Source organism: Osmia bicornis, chromosome 13, assembly GCF_907164935.1.
Source record: "Osmia bicornis bicornis chromosome 13, iOsmBic2.1, whole genome shotgun sequence".
NCBI lineage: Eukaryota > Metazoa > Arthropoda > Insecta > Hymenoptera > Megachilidae > Osmia > Osmia bicornis.
The window spans coordinates 5,160,183-5,178,982 of NC_060228.1; the positions used below are offsets into that span (position 1 = coordinate 5,160,183).

The 18,800-nt window shown below is 38.2% G+C and overlaps 1 protein-coding gene across 2 annotated transcripts in view; it reads left to right on the forward strand.

Annotated features, from left to right (window-relative positions):
- LOC114877021 (sodium/hydrogen exchanger 9B2) overlaps nt 1–18,800 on the forward strand; it is a 40,240-nt gene that overhangs the window by 10,214 nt on the left and 11,226 nt on the right. For both annotated transcript variants that reach the window (XM_029189093.2, XM_029189094.2), the window contains exons 3-4: nt 6,940–7,204; nt 10,866–11,066. In XM_029189093.2, the coding sequence (XP_029044926.1) occupies nt 6,940–7,204; nt 10,866–11,066 (466 nt within the window). The remainder of the gene's footprint in view (nt 1–6,939; nt 7,205–10,865; nt 11,067–18,800) is intronic.

Sequence of the window (18,800 nt, forward strand, 5' to 3'; positions counted from 1 at the left end):
TTCGTTGGAAATTAGCATCACAGAGGGACGTAATTACACAGGTTGTGAACAGTTTGATCTTAGAAGTCTTTCGAGGGAAATTCAGCTCGCGTGTCGCTGATACAAGTAACAGGGTCGAGCACCCACTAGAACATTGTCGTAATTTTCGTATGAAAACTTGGTTTACCTACTGAACCGGGCGAACGCGTGGTTAGGTACGTCGAGCACATCGCGAAATACTTGTTCCCATTTAACCAGAGCGTATTAATCCATTTTAAATTTCAACCACTCGATCCGTACGTACCGTGTGATGTGTACACACACTTGCCCGATGCTACAACCACTCGAGGGTCTCTTTATCTCTGCCGACCTCGTCGCAAGTTCCTCCTCAAAATGCATTTTCTAAAGCCTCGGGCTACGTTTGAAACAACAGAGGAACACGACTGACGGTTTCGATGTTTCGGATCAATTTTAACCGAGACGCGGATTAATCCACCGATTTATTAGCTCGCTGTATATTAAATATTTAATAAAAGTCTCGTGTCATTCATGTCAATCTTCAAAGGAAAATGATATTGAACCTTCAAATTTTCTCATAATATCACTTATAGTATATTAATTCGAAGCTTGCTACGTATGCCTTACGTTGATGATGTTAATGAATACTTGGAACAGTATTACAGTCCCTTTAACTTGTACGAGTAATGCCAGGAGCTTGGCTAAACCAAGTAACCACGCTCAGTAACGTGGCATACCACGTCAAAACGCGTTTAGACAGCCTAAACTCCAATATGCATTCGACATGCCATAAAATCGATCAAACGTGTTTAAGCTCGAGCCGAGAGCCAATACGCACGAAAATTCTCGAGCGTTTGCGTGACTCGCTGTTTCCCTTCTGTTCCAGGGAAAAGAGGTATACTTTAGCCCATTCCATTCATTTAATTCTGTACAAAGATTCACAAAGATCTTCGATCTAGAATTTCATTCACGAAATTTCATTATAATGATTTCTCGTATACGCGTTCGTTGCTTTGATCTTTCAATTGCAATGTTAGAAAGGGTTGAAAGTGCAGTCTAGTGAATGCATAAGCAAGGGAAGGTAGATTGAAAGGTTTCGATGGACATCTATCGATGTTAAGATGGTAATTTTCGAAAATTACTAATTTTGTTAGATTGTAGAAATTTTGGAGGAAATGAAATTTCAGTAATGTGAAACTTTTCGGAATAACAGTAACCGCGTCTAGCATTTATTTACTGCGATACGGATTGGGTAACTTTAGAAAAGGACTTGGGGAACTGTCTTAGACGGACTGCATCCAAGTAATTAACTTTTCAATCTCACTGCGCTTGGCACAGTTGTCGATTCGCTATATACTCGCTTAGTGGGCTACTGGATGATACTTCAACTTGTCCGAGCTGCAATTGAACTTCATGATTTTTCTATTTATAAATTTCCCACCTTCGAGAGCAAGCATTTATCTGAGATTTTTAAAGAAATAAATTCTTCGTTTCAAAGATAAGAAAATTTAAATAGACTCTTTAAATGTTTCATTTGAAAATGTTAAGAGACCTGAAATTTCGTGGAAGGATCGTGCAAACGAGTGATTAGCTTAATTACGTTACTTACAATTAGCGAATAGGTACTGCCTTGATTTCACCCTGTAACTATATCTATTTGTATCACGCAAATGTCCTTTGAAGTCGATGCAATTCGTAGCTTTCTAGCGCGGTTCGCGAACTGAAAAATCCCGTGGAAATTTGCATACGCACTCTCGACAACGGTGTCTTTGAGTGAGCATCGCATGGGAATCCTTTTGATCCCATTCTGGCAAATACTGCACGCTTATGCCCGTTCTTTCGTATGTATTCAAAGAATAATTAGCTTTAGTTGCTTCACGTGATTTCCATTCGACGTGAAATGCAAAAGAAGAGATGCATTCAAGCTGCAGTTGCGAACACCTTCGAACACTAGACAAGTGTTATAAGTTTTATTTAATAGAAAATGAAAACCGGATAAAGTCGTGGGATAAAGCGAATAAATTTAATACCCATAGTCTGGTTGGCTACTTAGAATTCCTAGGAGTAGAAGAATGTCTGTTGGTGCATAGAAAAAGCGCGAAACGGGAGCAGGTTTCGAGATCGTGAATTGCGAAATTCTAGAAGACCACGTACCAAGATCCTTCTACGAGAGGATTCCTTTGATCCTTCGAGACCTATCGGCGCACCGAAGATGCTCGTTAAACGAACTCTCCTTGCTTCGATCCCGATCGACTATTACACGAACGGAAAGACCGTAAATCAGAGGCTATCGATGCCATGTCGAAGACTTGTCTTTGCCTTCGATCAACGATGAAAGAGGAAAAATAGATTCTAAACCGTGACCTAAATACGACGTTTGACTTCGTAATTCAAAGTTTCGTTTTCCATAAACCCTTCGATATACTGATTCGATCTTTTTCCTTAACAGAGGATGCATGCTTAGGAATTTATACTTTGGGAGAATCAAAAAGTTTTAGTATTTTTGATGTTTAAAAAATATTAAGAAAATTAATGTCATTGAATAGGATACTTTGAAATAGAAATTGAATTTATCATTATTATATAACTATTGCAACATTGTTTGTTATCAATTGTAACACAATCTTAATTGAAAAGAATGTGTTACTCTATCTCTGTCTAGCAATAGAAAAAGCTCAATAAGAAATAATGAAAAAGATAATATCTGAGATTAGGTTGTCAGAATGGTTTTGTTAAAGAATCTTAAGAGCTTACGCAGATCTGTTAACTGGTAATGTATTACATTCATGTGCTTCTGATTCATAAATGTTTATCAGCCAATAACAAAAGAGGCTGTGTAAACACCTACGTTGATTTATGCCAATCACGTGGCATGATTTCAACTTATTGAAATCGTCACGAGGCATATCTTGTTAAAATACTTAAAAACATATAAGTTGCAGTAAATTACACAATTTCCATATGACTCTAAAATATCATCCACATGTATGTAATCATGTTAAGATAGTTACAAATAAGAAACGGGTGAAATTTCAATGTCTTATGATCATTACTCAACAGATTCCTCGATAAAGAGTTTGTAAACAATAATATAGATCAATGGAAATGGGAAACATGTAGATCAATATCTAGAGTATAGGTAAATACCCAAAAGTGGATAGTCACTTGACGAGTGGCTGAGAGTATTTGCTAATTTCACTGAAATATAGAAAGTCAGTGTGAACATGTTACTCTTATCTAGAATCTAAAATAATCTATATTTACTCTGTTATTTTCTATCTTTCTTGATGTATATTTAGCACACGACAATCGCCATCTTAATTGTCATTTTATAAAAAAAATTTCAATCAGAAGTCAACGTTGTTTAATTATGGATTTTAATTAGACGATGTGTTTAAGAATAACTAGGAAAAAATATTTGTAATCATTTGTGGTACTAAAAAAGAAGATCAAGGACAAATACAATCGAAGGTCGACCGATTGAATTCACTGGTGTGTGAATCGGTAGGTGTTGTATGTCGCTTTCCGCGTGTTACAGCAAACCATTAATTCAAATTAGAGTACATTTCACTGGTTTAGCGGCGGTCTAGTCGAAATGTAGGTCAAGTGTCCTTCGTCCGCGACACATTTTGGCCCGGAAAACAATGAAATGGCGAACGAATGCTCGCCAAACGGCGATAATTTCTTCTGAGAAGCATTTTGTCCCGCTACTTTCGCCCGGGTGTCGCGTTTTTGTAAGAATTCAGCTCTATTGTTCGTGGATATTTTAAACGAACCACTGTGCTCCTGAAGGTTATTGTTTAAATGATGCATTCTTTTATAACTACTAAACCTGATGCAGTAAAATCTTGGAAAATATCCGTTCTGACAGTGATGGAGATTTAATTACGACAATTGAAATCTCATTAAAATGTGTAAATTGGGCTGCTTGTTAATTGCGTTATCCTCGTTATTATCCAGAACATGTAGACTTCGATGTAATTATTGGTTCGTTCGATTCGCATTATTGGAATGTTAACAATGTAACATGTTGTATGTCTAAAATGAGTTATCGGAATTTCGTAAATGTTATTTTAGGACTGGTAGAATTGAATATAATTAAATTAAATTAAATTAAATGTGAACCGAAAACTTAAGAGAAGAAAGAAGCGAAGGACGTTCAAATGGAATTGTAAATTTGCGATATTTCTTTCACGTAACTCGTTGAAGCACGTCCGTTGAACAAGAAAATACCTCCCAAGAGGATAAAACTTGAAATATTTAAATAATCGTACTGCTGGAAACCGGAATGGACATTTTCCAGCGGGACGATTTTTAAATAACTTATTTCCACGTCGTGGCGAGAGCTCGATACGACTTTTGCATTTACTGCGAAGCAATGTCTTTCCCGCGGGAGAGACCGATTGAGAAAATAAATCAACCGAGTATTTTTATTGTACACACATGACCGGTGAAAAGTTTTGAAATAGTTGTTATCTGATATAAAATTCTAACCAATTGGACAAGCGTTAAAATTAAAGAATTTCGCTAAAATATCGATGAACAGGTAATGCACGTCCCCTTCGATGTTTATCGATAAAACGATAACGAATCACGAGACACGGTTGCATCACCATCGATCACTTATTATAATCGTGAACGGCTCATACTCTGGAGAGGGCAAATATTTTCGCTCACGTAAATGATCTAATTGGTTATCTCGGGACGACAGCTCGCAGGTATTTCAGCTGTTTCTCGAAAATTATTCGAGCCTTTAGTAAAATGATTTTTATGTAAAAACAGACTGATAGTATGTGAAATCTTCTTAATTAAAGAACATAAAATCTTCCGATACGAATTTTTCCTTTAAAGGTTTAATCAAGCTACTTTGTAATTACTTCAAATTAGTTTACAACGCTGTTTAACCTCACACAGGAATAAAATCGGTGCTGTAGCTATTAGTAGACACACCTGCGGATACACGGTTCGCGGGTTATTTATTGCTTGTTGTTTTCGTGTGACAACAATTTTATGGTTTTCCGCTTTTGTCCGATTCCAATCTCCAGCTTACATTCTCACTCTTTTTTTTTATTTTTTTTTATTTTCATACTGCACCTCTTGACTTATGAATTTTGTTTTTGAAATTGGAAAAAAATTGAGAATTTGTTACCATTGTCGAGCAAGTTCAATTTTGAAAATTGAACACTTAGATTTCACTATCACTCATTTCGTAGTAATTAACTTTTCTCGTTTTCATTTGGACTAAATAGAAGCATAGAAATTCGTATAACGTATTAAAGCCTTCCTGACAATTGAACTTCCATACAAAGTTTCCATTGAATCATTTGTGTTAAATAAAAACATAGAAATTCATATAACATATGTATTAAAATCTGTATGGAAATCAGTTTTGAATCAATTCAAGCGGGCTATGAATTACGTTAACATTTTAATCGTTCGAATTGAATGATATGAAGCGCAAGTTCCTATCACGTACGCGTTGAAATGATCGTGTCAGTAAGCGGGTAATTCCTTTCATTTAACGCATCATTATGCAATAACAAAGTTCCCATTCGCTGAACTGCATCGTGGGCGTCCAAGTTCCGTCCGCATTCCGCCAACTTCCTGTAAGTTCGCCTCGAAAACGATATTATTCTTCAATCAGCCAACGAGGCCGCCGTAAGGCTGCGGGATCCGAAATTTACTGAGAATTCCGTGCAGACCCGAAGGGAACAGAGATCCGGGGGAAAAAGGGCAGTAAGAAAATCTCGGTGAATTTCAATTCGACGTTCGAACGCTACGTCGGAACTTTTTTTTGCCTCGTATAAAAGTAGAAATGTTTGAAAACTGGATCCAGAAATCGTTAAAACTGGTCCTCGTCCGACGAAAATCCAGGTTAACGCTTTGCCTGCCTCGAGAAAAATAAACCTGTGTAGTTAAACGTATTTTAGGAAAAATTACTTAAGTTTATTATTTAGTAATTAACATCAGTGAAATTTAAACGAAATTTATTTCACATTACTCAACTTTTTAATTTCTAATCGACTTTGATAACGAACCTGCTAATATTTCAGAAATAATGGTTTGAACGAAAAATAGAAAATGTTTGTACTGGTCAAATTGAAAATCAGTATTTTCTAATATACTATCCATAATTATTACAGTGGCTATGTAAATAGTTAATTAAATAATTATTTTCGATTTGACACTAGGTACACATTTCAAATTGTTCCGAACCACAAATCCAATCTGAACTTAGCGAAAAGTCATACCTTGAATGATTAAAGTCGTCGAATCCTCAAACGAATCTAATCCAAACTAACTCTCGATAAACACGCACCGAGATTCTCTCACCCTGTCTCAGCTACTTAAGCTATGCAAATGAAGATCAGCAAAGCCGAAACCGGTTCTTCGAATCTGGAAAACGCGAAGCGCTTCTCGATGAAAACTCGAGATCGTTAAAGACGAGCTGACTGGAAGTTTGCTCGAGACCGATTCTGAGTCGGCCCGTCCGAAACTTATCCTATTACGAGTTTCCCGTAGAAGGGAGAGTGCGTCTCGGTCGGGTAACCGAGCCCTCCTGCAAGGCATCGGCAATCTAGAGAGAGGACGTTGAATTTACACGCAAACTCGAACGATAACCTGGCCCTGTCGCTTCGAAACAGAACACGAACGAGCCCTCCTCAAAGCAAGACCCCAGGCACAAGTGACCCTTCCCCCAGAATTGATCCATTTCCTTCTGAACTCCAGAAGCCACTCTCTAAAGTCTGCAGAATTTCCTTCTAAACGAATTTCGACGTTCTGCATGAGACTTGAAGTAGATAGGGCTGGGTAAAATAGTAAAATAAATCTGTACAGAAATTATCTATCTAATTAAAAAATAATCTTAAAATTGTACCCTATTTTAATAATGAAATAAAAATGAAGGATCAGTGGCTGATCTTTCCCTTTTTCTTTTTCCAGAAAAATTGCTCTAGTCATTATCCTCACCAGAGCCGGTCTGGATTTGGATCCAAACGCCCTGAAGAGGTTGAGAGTCACCGTACCAAAACTTGGTCTAATCCCATGGATCGTTGAGACGATCGTGGTTGCTACGTTAACGTCGCACTTCCTCGAGTTGCCTCTAGTATGGGGTTTTCTACTTGGAAGCGTGGTTGCTGCTGTTTCGCCGGCTGTAGTTGTGCCGTGTCTCTTCAGGTTACGTGCTAAAGGTTACGGAGTTGCCAAGGTAAGATTAGACGATCGTCTTAAACAGTTTTAGGCTTGATCCTCTGCTTTCTTTCGTTCACGAACCCATGAAATGCGACTTAAGGTTCCTGCTTATAGGAGCTGGCTCCATTCGCTGGAAAATTCCGTTCAATTTAGAGAAATGGTTATGTTCAGAGGTATTTTGATGATGAATGAATTGGAGCTTGAAGGAATTAGATGATGCATTTCAATTTAGAACGATTAGGGCAGCATGAAATACGTCGTGAAGATAAACTATTAAACGTAACTTCCTATTTTACAATACACTAATATTGAACAATTGGAAAATAGCATCGAGCTAGTGCACGTAGGTGAGAAAATAGATTGGAAATGTAGAATAAGGTTCTATCAGAGGGTTTCTTTTTCGAGGAAATTCAGTTTGAAAACTCGTTTCGCTCTCGTTCACTACTGTTCTTCGAGTCTACAAGATCTTGTAATTTATTTCTAACATAAAACTACCGATAGGATTATGGTCTCGAAAGTTTCTGTAAAATAGTGGTCGTACTATGTTCTTGTATAAAGTAAAATCATTCACAGATGGAACAAGAGAAAGCTCCGAGCACTCTTATACGAAGGTGTAACATTGATTAGGTGAAACTGGATCAGTTTCAGGTTGTCGAAAATCTTGCTTGCAGCTCGTTTCGTCGAAGTATGAAGCTGGAAAGTTTCTCAATCCGGAATATCACGGGTCGAATTAGTCGCGGGTGAATCGCGGATGCTTTGCTCTTCGGGGACGCATTCGTAAGTAGCGTGGCGAACTTCCAACGTCTGTTCTCCGGGAACGTGACACGCGGAACAGGGCGTTGTGAATTTCCCTAAAGCGACTCGACGCTAATTAAATTTCTTTTCAACATCGGTATGCTTTGTTCCTGTAATTTCGCGTTATTCCGCGCTAGCTCAGGGCGGGAAAAATTCGCAACAACCTCGAGCCTTCTGGCTGCTGCTTTGTGAACCGTTTGCTAGACGGTTTATTAACGCGACCGCGACGGAAGCTTCTTAACAAATGCGCTCTTTTGACTTAAGTGTTTAGTTACGCGACTTTCCACCGTTAAAATGGAAGTGTTCTCGTTCGTTATGTTTACCTTGATGTTTCAACGCTAATTTCCCGCTTTTCCCCCGTTTACATCGAGCTAATTTTCTAACAGCTTTTAGTTACAGCTATCTTTTAAAATTTAATTTTCACGAAATTTCTATATATTGGAAATAGGAAAATTCTTGATCCCGAAGATCTGAAATCGTTCCACGGCTAAATTAGTTCCAGTAGCGTTGAAATCTGGTTCGATCTCTATTTCTTCGATTCGCTCCATCGCGTCTGTATAATCGATGCGGGGAAAAGCGAGCAGAGAGCCGAAGAATGGCCAGCTTTATTCCAGTTGAACGGTCGAAATAAGACGAGAATTGGTTGCGGTTTGTCCACGTGGACGGTTCGCTTAAAACGCGAGAACCACGAACGGCTGGCTCGAAATGCTCGACGGGTCTCTAACCGGTACAAGCCGATGACGATAAATTCAGGGGAGGGCAGACTAGCGAATTAGATGGGATCATGGTTTAAACAGCGTTCTGTAATTGCGGTAAATTACGGGGTTCCCTGGTTTCGCTGAAATCTCTATGGACGGAAGCGCATTGTGTTTAGTTCCGATGAATCGAATCGCAACATGCAAACCATACAGGACAGACATTTTATCGAAGAATTTGCGATGAACATAGGAAAGGATCTAAAATTATTCATGCTTCAACTACAGAAAAATACCGAATTTATACGAGCCTGTTGAAATTAACCTTCGAAAAAGGTTCCTCTTGCACCTGGTTGGAGTTTCAAGGAAAATGGTACAAATTTCGAAAGGATCTCTGTTCATTTTCCTTGAATTAGATAGGATTACCGCCTGAACAATGTTTCGTAATTGCAGAAGATTACGGTAGACGCTGGGTTTAACCAGATCTTTATCGATGAAGTTTACTATAGCCCGCCTGTTCCACCTACCAATTAGGTGTACCTTAACGACAATTGGGTTCTATTTAAAAGAATGATAATGAATGGAGTTGACGCGCCTGGAAGTCTCAAACAACGAAGAAATTATTTTTAATTCTCCCCATTATAATTTCATTTTTTATTCCCCTGATATTTCTTGCGATCGATTAACGAATGAAATATTAGAAATGATCTCCTAGACGATCCTTCTTATTGTTAGTAAGTAAACAACGTTTCCCGGAGTTTTCGTGAAATTAAACAAGGAAATTAAACTGGCAGGATCAGATGTGGCTCCGTAATTATCGGAAGTACATCGGTCGCAGCTGGATTTTATCGAAAGTTTGCCGGCAAAGTTTACCCTCTTCTTATCAGCCAAACTCTCCTCGGTTTGTTTATTTACTCTCGAATAAAGGAATCGAACGAGCCAGGGTGGAGTAGTCGTAAAAGACAATTCCTGCAGGTCGATCGCGTATCCTTTAAACCGGAGACGACCAAATTATGCTTCGTAGCCTGGGGGCTGCATTGCAATCCCCACTGGCAATCATAAAAATTATAACACAATTTTCTTTCTATTCGTATTCTCTCGATTTAACTCCTTGATAAATAAAATACAAAGTCTAATGATAATTTGTTTCAAATGAAATCGTGAATGAAGAAGGGTTAAGTATCTTGTAGTACATGGGTCCAAGAGTGAAATTTTGGTCGCCTCTGCTTTAAATGGCGCTACATAGAATCCGCCAAAAATATCGTCTGTCGATGACCGGACTAATCGATATTCAGACAGCAGCCTTTATTCGAAAGGCGTATCCCATCCCCCGTTCACCCTCGCACCCTTCCCGATGGCCTGTCAGCAACAGTTCTTATTGACAAATCGACGTATTCATCAAATTTTCGAACGGCGCGAGGAAATTTCCATGAATGGCTAATTCAATACCACAGGCGTCTGACCATAACGATCAGTAACTACTTACCGGCACCTTTCGACAGCGGCCTGACGAATTTCCGGTGATATCCATTTACTATGTTTGCGATCAATTTAACAAACGACAATCCTGTTACTTGCGTCAAACACGAAGAAGGGTAATTTGTCTGTGAATTGAATTTGAATCGGAAAAGAAATGACCGAGAAAAACAGACATTTGTCCATTTTCTGTAATGACAAACACTTCGTCATACTTTTAGGAAACGAGTTTTGGACTAAAACGGATCTGCTATCGTATCAGCTATGAAAGATAATCGTTTTTTAATTTTAAATAATGGAGAAATCATGTTAGAGAGACTGGTTGAAAATGTTTCTGGAGGTGGTTGATCAGAATTTGTTGGGTTAAAGTTTCAGTTAAGTTTCCTTTAATGCTCTCGAAGTTGTTTCGAAGGAATTTGATTGCACTCGGTAACGAAATTTCCGCGAATCGCGGATGTTGTAGCCGCCGTTGCTGGTCAAAAATAAAGAAAATTACGGAGAAACGAGGGAAAGTACGGCAACCATCGATGGTCGTGCCGGTAAAATCTTCCTCCTGATCGATGTAGGTCGTTGGAGATACCTGATAAATCTTCTACTTCAATTTCATTATCCAAGTTACTTCAATTTCAATTCGACTCGTTTAATTATGATGGTTTTTCCTGGTTTCATATTTTTAATGGACACAAATAAATAATATTATTTTTGTTACAGGGCATCCCTACTTTAATCATCGCTATATCCGGAATCGATGATGCAGCTTCAGTTGCAATTCACGGAATCATGAAAAGTATCATGTTTTCCCACGATGCACTATGGTATCAAATAATCCAAGGACCTATATCCATTATCGGAGGACTTGGATTCGGTGTCCTATGGGGGTGGCTCGCGAAATACGTCCCGGAAAAGGGCGACGTAAGTACTCTTTACCTATCACAATGAATCAAAGTTAGCGATCTTTGATAAATTTAGAAATAATTTTGTTCGCCATTATGAAATTGTAAATTTATTAAAAACGCAAGATAAAGGACGTTAAGTGGGACATACGCGACCCGCTGGTTGTAAAATAGTTAACGTTAGCTAACTCGTTCAGTGGGTCGAATTATGGCTGCACGTCGATCTCGAGGTCCGATTATAATGGAAAGCAGATTCGCTGCCAAATCCTCGAAAGTGTTTCGTGTCAGCCGTGGCCCTACAGTAATAGCTCTTTTAATGCCATTGCCGTTGTTCGTCGCGGCGTTAAACACGCTTCACGGAGCGTGTGATCCTCATCGTTTCTGATTTATTGGCGAAAAAAGGAGGTCCATTCGCGGATGGATCTGGTGAAATCTCCGGAGAGTGGCAGATTTTCACTCTGTATCCTACTCTATAATTTCACTATAGAAGACGGTTATTTGGATGAGAAATCTCAAGAGAGAAGCCTGTCCGCCATTTTATGGTACTGGCATTAAATAATATAATGCCCGTAACACGTACAGGCTCAGATTTATTATCAAATTTTGCATAAAGTTTCCTGGCAAAAAGATTTCCCACAGAAAGATCTTTTTTTAAGAAAAAAAGGAATTTTTAGTTTAAGCTATCTTTTTTTTAAATAGATAAAAAAAATCTAGCTTTTTTATTTGTTTTATTGAATCAAAGTAAGCCCTATACTGAAAGTAATTAAAGTCTAGAATACTTGGAATCTAACTATAGAACTAGGAGAACAAATTAAATCGCTGTCATTCCAGTAGTACCAGTCAGCGCTTGATCAGACAGCCGTGAAAAAAGCGATCCAGCTAACGAATAATTAAACTTTAGTCCTCGCTCGAACACAACCTCGTGTTTCTCGTAAACACAGAGTTTTATTAATAACGATGCAACTTTTTCCAAAAGCATCATTCATTTTTCCGAACTTTTAACGACACCGTAAAATCCAGCGACCGTGCAAACAAGTCAACGGGGTTTCCTCCAATATTTTGTTACATCCCCATACTAAAAATCCGTCGTTGACTTGCGTATAATTTTATCGTTGTTTTTTTCTTCATTTCTCATTTGCCAAATTGCCGGCTATTTACGATGATTCATCGAATCATAATACTTGACCTGATCCTTGGCCAATAAAGAACATTGCTTTGGCACGCGACGATATTGTTCATGATCGATTATCAGTAAATGTTTCAGATTACAAATATAACGAGTAATTACAGAAATATTGATACTAATACCGAAATGAAAATAAAAGTAATTAATTTGCAAATTTCAAATTTTCTTTTTTCTTCAGCAAAGAATGAATTAAAGTAGAAAGAGTCTCGTTTCGCGGAGGAGTTTTATTAACGTCAGAGAAGCAGTGTCAAGGGAAAAATTCTATCCTGCTAAAAATTTTACTAAAAGATAACAGCATTACTTTAAACGAACAGCTATTATTTTAAAGAAGATTTAAGCTGTCGAGAATTTTTATTCCCCTATGTGTCTTAAACCTTCTTATTTCAGTAAACACGTGTATTTTTCATGTCCTCGATGAAACTTTAGGGCTATATCGAGGGTGCTTTCAGTTAAAATCACTTTTAGCCGACAGATACTTTTCCCTTTTAAAAGAGACGTGCCGCTATTTGAAGAATTTTCAACGAAAAATTGTATTTTCCGTGTATTATTCAGCGTCATCAGAACACCTAGAATCCTCTATCGTGCGAGAAACAGGTGAAATTTATTATTCGCCTCGTGTTTCGACATAATTTACACCAGTCGCTCCCGCGTCCTGATGCAAATTGTGCATTATCCATCTTAGTCTACCGTAACCGGGTTGAATTATCAATTTTGAGGTAACAGACGACGAAGCCACTGTTTATTATATTGCTTCGTGATAATCATTGCCTGCTATTTGTCCTTATTCGTCTCTGGTCCGTTTACGTTAACAAATGATCTTCAGAGACGAACAAAGGACTTTAGATTTTGTTAGAAAACACTCTACGTCTGTAACGGAATGATTAAATTAAAATAAAATATTCTCAGAACACTGAAAATATCGTTAATTTTGGGGACGTGGATTTATTTGTAAAATTGTAAATAAATAACGAGTGTAGGAAGTTGAGAGTGGACGAAGAATTTAAATGTGATTGAAGAGCGTTTATGACACAGCTCGAAAACTTTAGGCGAAGATAAATGGGGTACAGGATGAATTGAAAAGGATCGAGGGTCTAAAATTAGGAAACGTACGTAACTTTGCAGAACATGGAAGTTGTGATTTAAAAAATAAAAACTACAACAAAAATTACAAATTTGCATCCAGTCACATTTATCGATTCTAAAGAAATTTGTATTTCGAACAATTTCAAACGACACCAATTAAGAAAAACTAGTGGAAATGGAACAAAACCAGTTGGACTGTATCCCTGTTGGACAAACCGTGGTAAACTTTTCCGCAGTTGTAACCAGGGAAGGTGAATTGCCAGGATAGAAAGGGAGAGAAAGACAAGAGAGAAATCGATTTCCCAACAATCGTTGAAATTCGCTTCCGGCCACGAGAAAGTGGCTCGTCCGCCGCGAATCCGTGAACCAAGGTGGTGGAGGATGGGAAACGAGAGGGCTAGGACGATGGAAATATAAAAAGTCGGCCAGTGGGTCGATCAACGATAGGGCAGGTATTTCAAAGGGTTGATTTCACCATTTCTAACCACAAGATTCTAACAACGTCTTATAATAAAGACGTTTTTAATGAACATTAAAAGAAAGTAATGAGACAACTGTAAACTGGGTCGTAAATATTTTTCTTTAACATCGAGAATAGAAATCTTTTCGGTGCTTGATAGGATAAACTTCATTCGACGGGATAGGAGGGCGGGGGTAAGGGGTTGCATTGAAATATCTGTGCAAAAGGAAGCTTCATTAAGGATGGAAAGCAACGCTCAGAGTCTCTTTTTTATTTGAACAGCAGTCACGGACAGTGGAGGGATATTCTTAGTTCAGATTTGCAATCTGATTTCGGTTGAATATCTGAAAGTAGGTGAGCCTGGAAAATTAGTTGATAACAAGAGTACGCATTCTTTCGTGGTTCGTGGAAATTTATTGCTCACTGAAAAATTAAAGTCAGAATATACTTTTCACGAATCTTCAAATCGTTAGAGAACCCTAATTTTCCTCCTGTAATCGTGGAATTTCTAAAACGAAAATACACACTAGTGTGACGTATATTTACCAGCACAGCGAGGTTCGCGTGTAACTTCCGGAAGAGGGTAGACCGGAAAATGGGTCGTGAAATCTCTCTAGAGAATCGAAGTATCGTGATATCAAAATATCGTGGGTATTGTTTGAACGTTTAAGCTCAACGAAGTATTAAGTGCAAATGTGACGAGATGGAAATGAACTAGAAATTTACATCACTGTTAACGATTTCAATGATTCCCTTTTATTTGATGAAATATTAATATCCTAAGATTTTTTCAACGGGGATGTACATTTAATGCTAGCGGTTGTAGCGTTAGAGGAAGAGTTTTCTCGTGGAAAAAAACTGTATAGAAGGCAGTGTGTCACGAGGAAGGGGTCGTTCATCCCTGCGCAGGGTGGATCGCGCTTTCACGAATGCGAGCATCCAGCAGTGGGGATGCCAGATAAATCCACTTTCGCGAGATAAATCCACGTTTATCGCGGCTTTCTAGCCAGGCGAGAAAGAGACCGTGAAAAATCTACGAGGAGATCTCTCGCGAACCGAGCGTAAATCGCACGTGGCCTGGGAGTTCGTACCGTGGACGTGCGAATATCAAAACGTATTTCCAGTTTGGCTCGCTTAGAAGTTCGAGCCGTACACGAGCGACGGACCAGCCGCGTCTTAGCGATTCATCGAAAGGTGTTACGTGACGAACATACTTTGGCTAATAATTCGAGGCGGACATGAAACTTAGCGGACGGCAAATTGGACGTGTCGAGAATCCGCGATGACCTCGATCGAATTTCCACGGGGGGAGCGTTAACCTTTTCATTACTAAGGGTGACTATAGTGTCCGGAGTATACTCAGGATGACTACAGTCAACTGTAATTATCTGTTCAGGGTATACAAAGGGTGACTTTAGTCACGTTTAATCGAGCTGTAGCGCTACTTCCATTCATCGCTGCCATTTCTCGTTAATTCTCATGCAACGATACGTTTCTATGCACGGTATTCCATCCAAAGGTTAATTTGTACCAACGTGTAACATTGCTGTAACTATGTCTATTCTCTTCACTTGATGGACGAGGCTCGAGAATTTTCAATCTTTAAGAATTTGTCAAATGTCACATCACAAAATTCCATTAGTATCCTCGTCCCGAAAGAAACAAATACATTCGGTTTCCCAAATACTCTGTTGATGTTTTTGATTAATAAGTTGAAGATACCTATTTTTGTCAAGTTGCAAATTATCAGCGCAGAACGTAGAACGGTAAATTCGAGAACTCTTGAATGAACGGTGTGCCGTTATAAATTCGAAGACAAATTGTCTGGCAAGAAACTGGATTTTCATCGGAATTTCAAGCCAACGAACGGTTAAGAAGGTAGCGAGGGAAATGCGAGAAACGGGCCAGTAGGTCGATCAGCGAGACAATTGCACGGTTCTCTCTATTGAAGTGCGTTTTCGCATCTCGAAGACATTCTCGCTGGAATCGAGATTATTCGAGTAATTTAACACTTTCAAGATTGAACATACAAATTTATATCCATCTGATGCCAGCGGTTGCTGACTGAGTACATAAGAAATACTCCAAGAGATTCGCTTTATACATACTGTTCAATTGCAGAAGGTATACATGCTGGTTCTATAGGAGAAACGGGGACACGTTAGAACTATATGCATATATTTGCCGAATGCGAAGAAGAAACGTGGCAAAATCAAAATTTACTCTACCGCTTTGCCAAATTTGTTTTTCTGGCCACACTGACGGATTTTTGTTTATTCAATCTTGAAATCAAATTGCATCAAAAAAATATTTAAAAAGCACATGAATTAAAAATTCCAATGTTATGTAATTTTTTAATTCTGTAAAATATCGAAAATGGCAGTCTTCTCTAGGAAAAATAACTATATCCCAGACTCTCCTTCCTTCCCTCTCATAGGGTTCTAGGTTCCCTGGCTCTTGTCAGAAATTTCATTTTCTGCCTTTAATTTATACTTGTCATCTTGTGTCAAAAAATTCGACAAACAAATCCACGGCTGCTTAAAACAAACTTCGTATTTTTCCCGTCGTTTAAAAACAAAAATTTCCAATATAGTAAAGAGATAGAATATCCAAGGTTCAAGTCTGAAGACAAAAATGTTAGTCACACCAATGGGTAGGGGCTTAATGAAAGATGACATGAATATTTATCATGCAAAACGGTGGCCACATTAAAGTAACATTTGTCCTCGAATTCAGTGTCAATAATGTCGATGACAAAGTTTATGAAAACTTGTGTCACCGGCACCTGCCACTGACAGGATACGAAATTGGAATCTGTCGAAACAAATTTCAATTGGCACCTTGAAAAAAGAATTAAAGACTGATGCTCACGAAAAGATGAATAAAATTTTCATATTTTCAAACGACCAATTATTATCGATTTTAATTTCAAGATTCAGCGTTATATAAAACTCTAAATTGTTTGCATTCATCTTCTTCGTTTTTTGTTTTTGTTTTAATAAGTTGTACTACTCGGTACGATATACCTGTCAATTTGAAAGGTGCAAAAAGGAAGGAAAAAAGTCGTCAGATGGTGTTATATAAAATCTTATCCGTGCAAACAGGTCCTTCTTTCTCTCCAAATAAAATGAATCGACGTCTCCGTAGATTTGCCGTTCTTTCAGGGGTATTCAACGGCGCATTTCGAGCGAAAGGTGAAAAACAGAGACAAGGCGGGAAGGGTGAAAATGAAAGCGGGCATCGAGGAAACGGCGGACCGAAAATTGAAAACAATACTTCGGTTAAAATCACGCGTTCGTAGGGAAACGTTTTATCGCGTTGAAACGAAAGAACTCCACGCGCGATGAAATCGATGTACGCGACAATAATTCTTTTTCGACTGGTACCCGATTTATTTCATCAAGGAACTTCTTCCGCGTGGAATTGAGAGAAGCCCGAAATAAATAGAAATGTCGATGCCGATGAAAGTTTTGAAATTACTCATTTTTATTAAAAGAAATAATAATTAAAATGAAACTTAAAAGTAACAATGAAATATCTGTGACAGAAGAATAATTTCAAAAGTGTATTATATCAATGGGTAGAAAAAAAATTTAATTTTCCAAAATAGATCCATAAAAAAAGCTCTTTCGTTTTGCTTTCTAAAAGAAATTTGCGATGGTGGTTCTCGCGAGAAGCCGTTCGTACTTGGTTTCGAGGAGCTCATTTCTCCGACCTCCAAGTCGATGTTTTCATCCACCTTTCATCTCTTCTTATCCACGAGCGGAGCTGAATCCGCGAGTCGCGCATTCAAGATCCTCGCCGTGGAAAGAGCTCGCGGAAAAGCTCATTGTCTTCGGCCGTTTCTTTTGTCGTTGAATCGCACTGCACTGCCATGTCAACCATGTCTTACCGTCTGCATGTAACATACTGTCTACGCGCCACGGTTACGTACCTTTGCCTCTATTTAACCGCATGTACCCTTTCAAACCGAAGAAAAGGGTTGATCATCGGATCTATGATTTTATTAGATTTCGTTGTAGTTCGGAAGAAATTGCATAGAATTTCAATGCGAGGAAATGAAATTAGGGCCACAAAAGAGCAAATTGTCTTTGGATACCCGAATTATTACTAGTTACATTGATGATCGTGTATAGAATTTATTGTACAATTGCTTCCTAGTTGCTAGCACAATAGCGCTTTATTAGCGCTTCAAGAGAAACTGTACAATTTCGCTTATACAAATTGATTCCGGGATTGATTGACTGTTAAGTGAGTCAAGTGATCGTGATTGGCTCGCAAACTATGATTGGCAACTGATCGCTAATTGTAAGTTTTTCTTCTAAATTAAATCAATTAATCTCGAATGGTGGGTCAATTTTGAGTTATTATACCAACGCTCGAATACTCATTTGAGTATCACTTTTGCTAATTAGTATCACCGAAGAGTGAATTAAGTATTGTAATAAAGCTTTGTACTTTTTCGTCGGTGAAATGATAATCGTGACGTAGTACAAAGACAAATATAATTACGTACCCTGGCAAACGTTTACCTAAGCCTCAGGAGCTATTCGACCAAGGAATACGTACAAATTTAATCAAGGATCAAAGTTTACTTAGGTTTAAGCACGTTCCGGCAAAATCGTCCTGGAGAGAGAGAGAAACAGAGCTTTGCGGTGAGTAGCCTCTTAATGAATTGGATAACTGACCGCTGGCGTAAACCGTTTTTCACTTATACCGAACGGGAAATTTTAGAGAGGGAATTTTTATTAATTAAGATCCAATGTACCAATTGAAATTGATTTCATTTATAGCTTACATTGGACGGTTAAAATCAAAATTTGTTCCTTTTGTTTTAAATTTTTGTTTAATGTCACTTCAATGGTTGTGATTTTTATGATTTCTGTACACAATGCTTTCGATGCACGTTTTATTTGCGAATTGTATTATTCATGAATAAACAAATTCTCTGCCGAACACAATACGTTAGACACATAAATTTTTGGGTTTGATATAAATTCTACGTGTTTACCGATCAATGCACC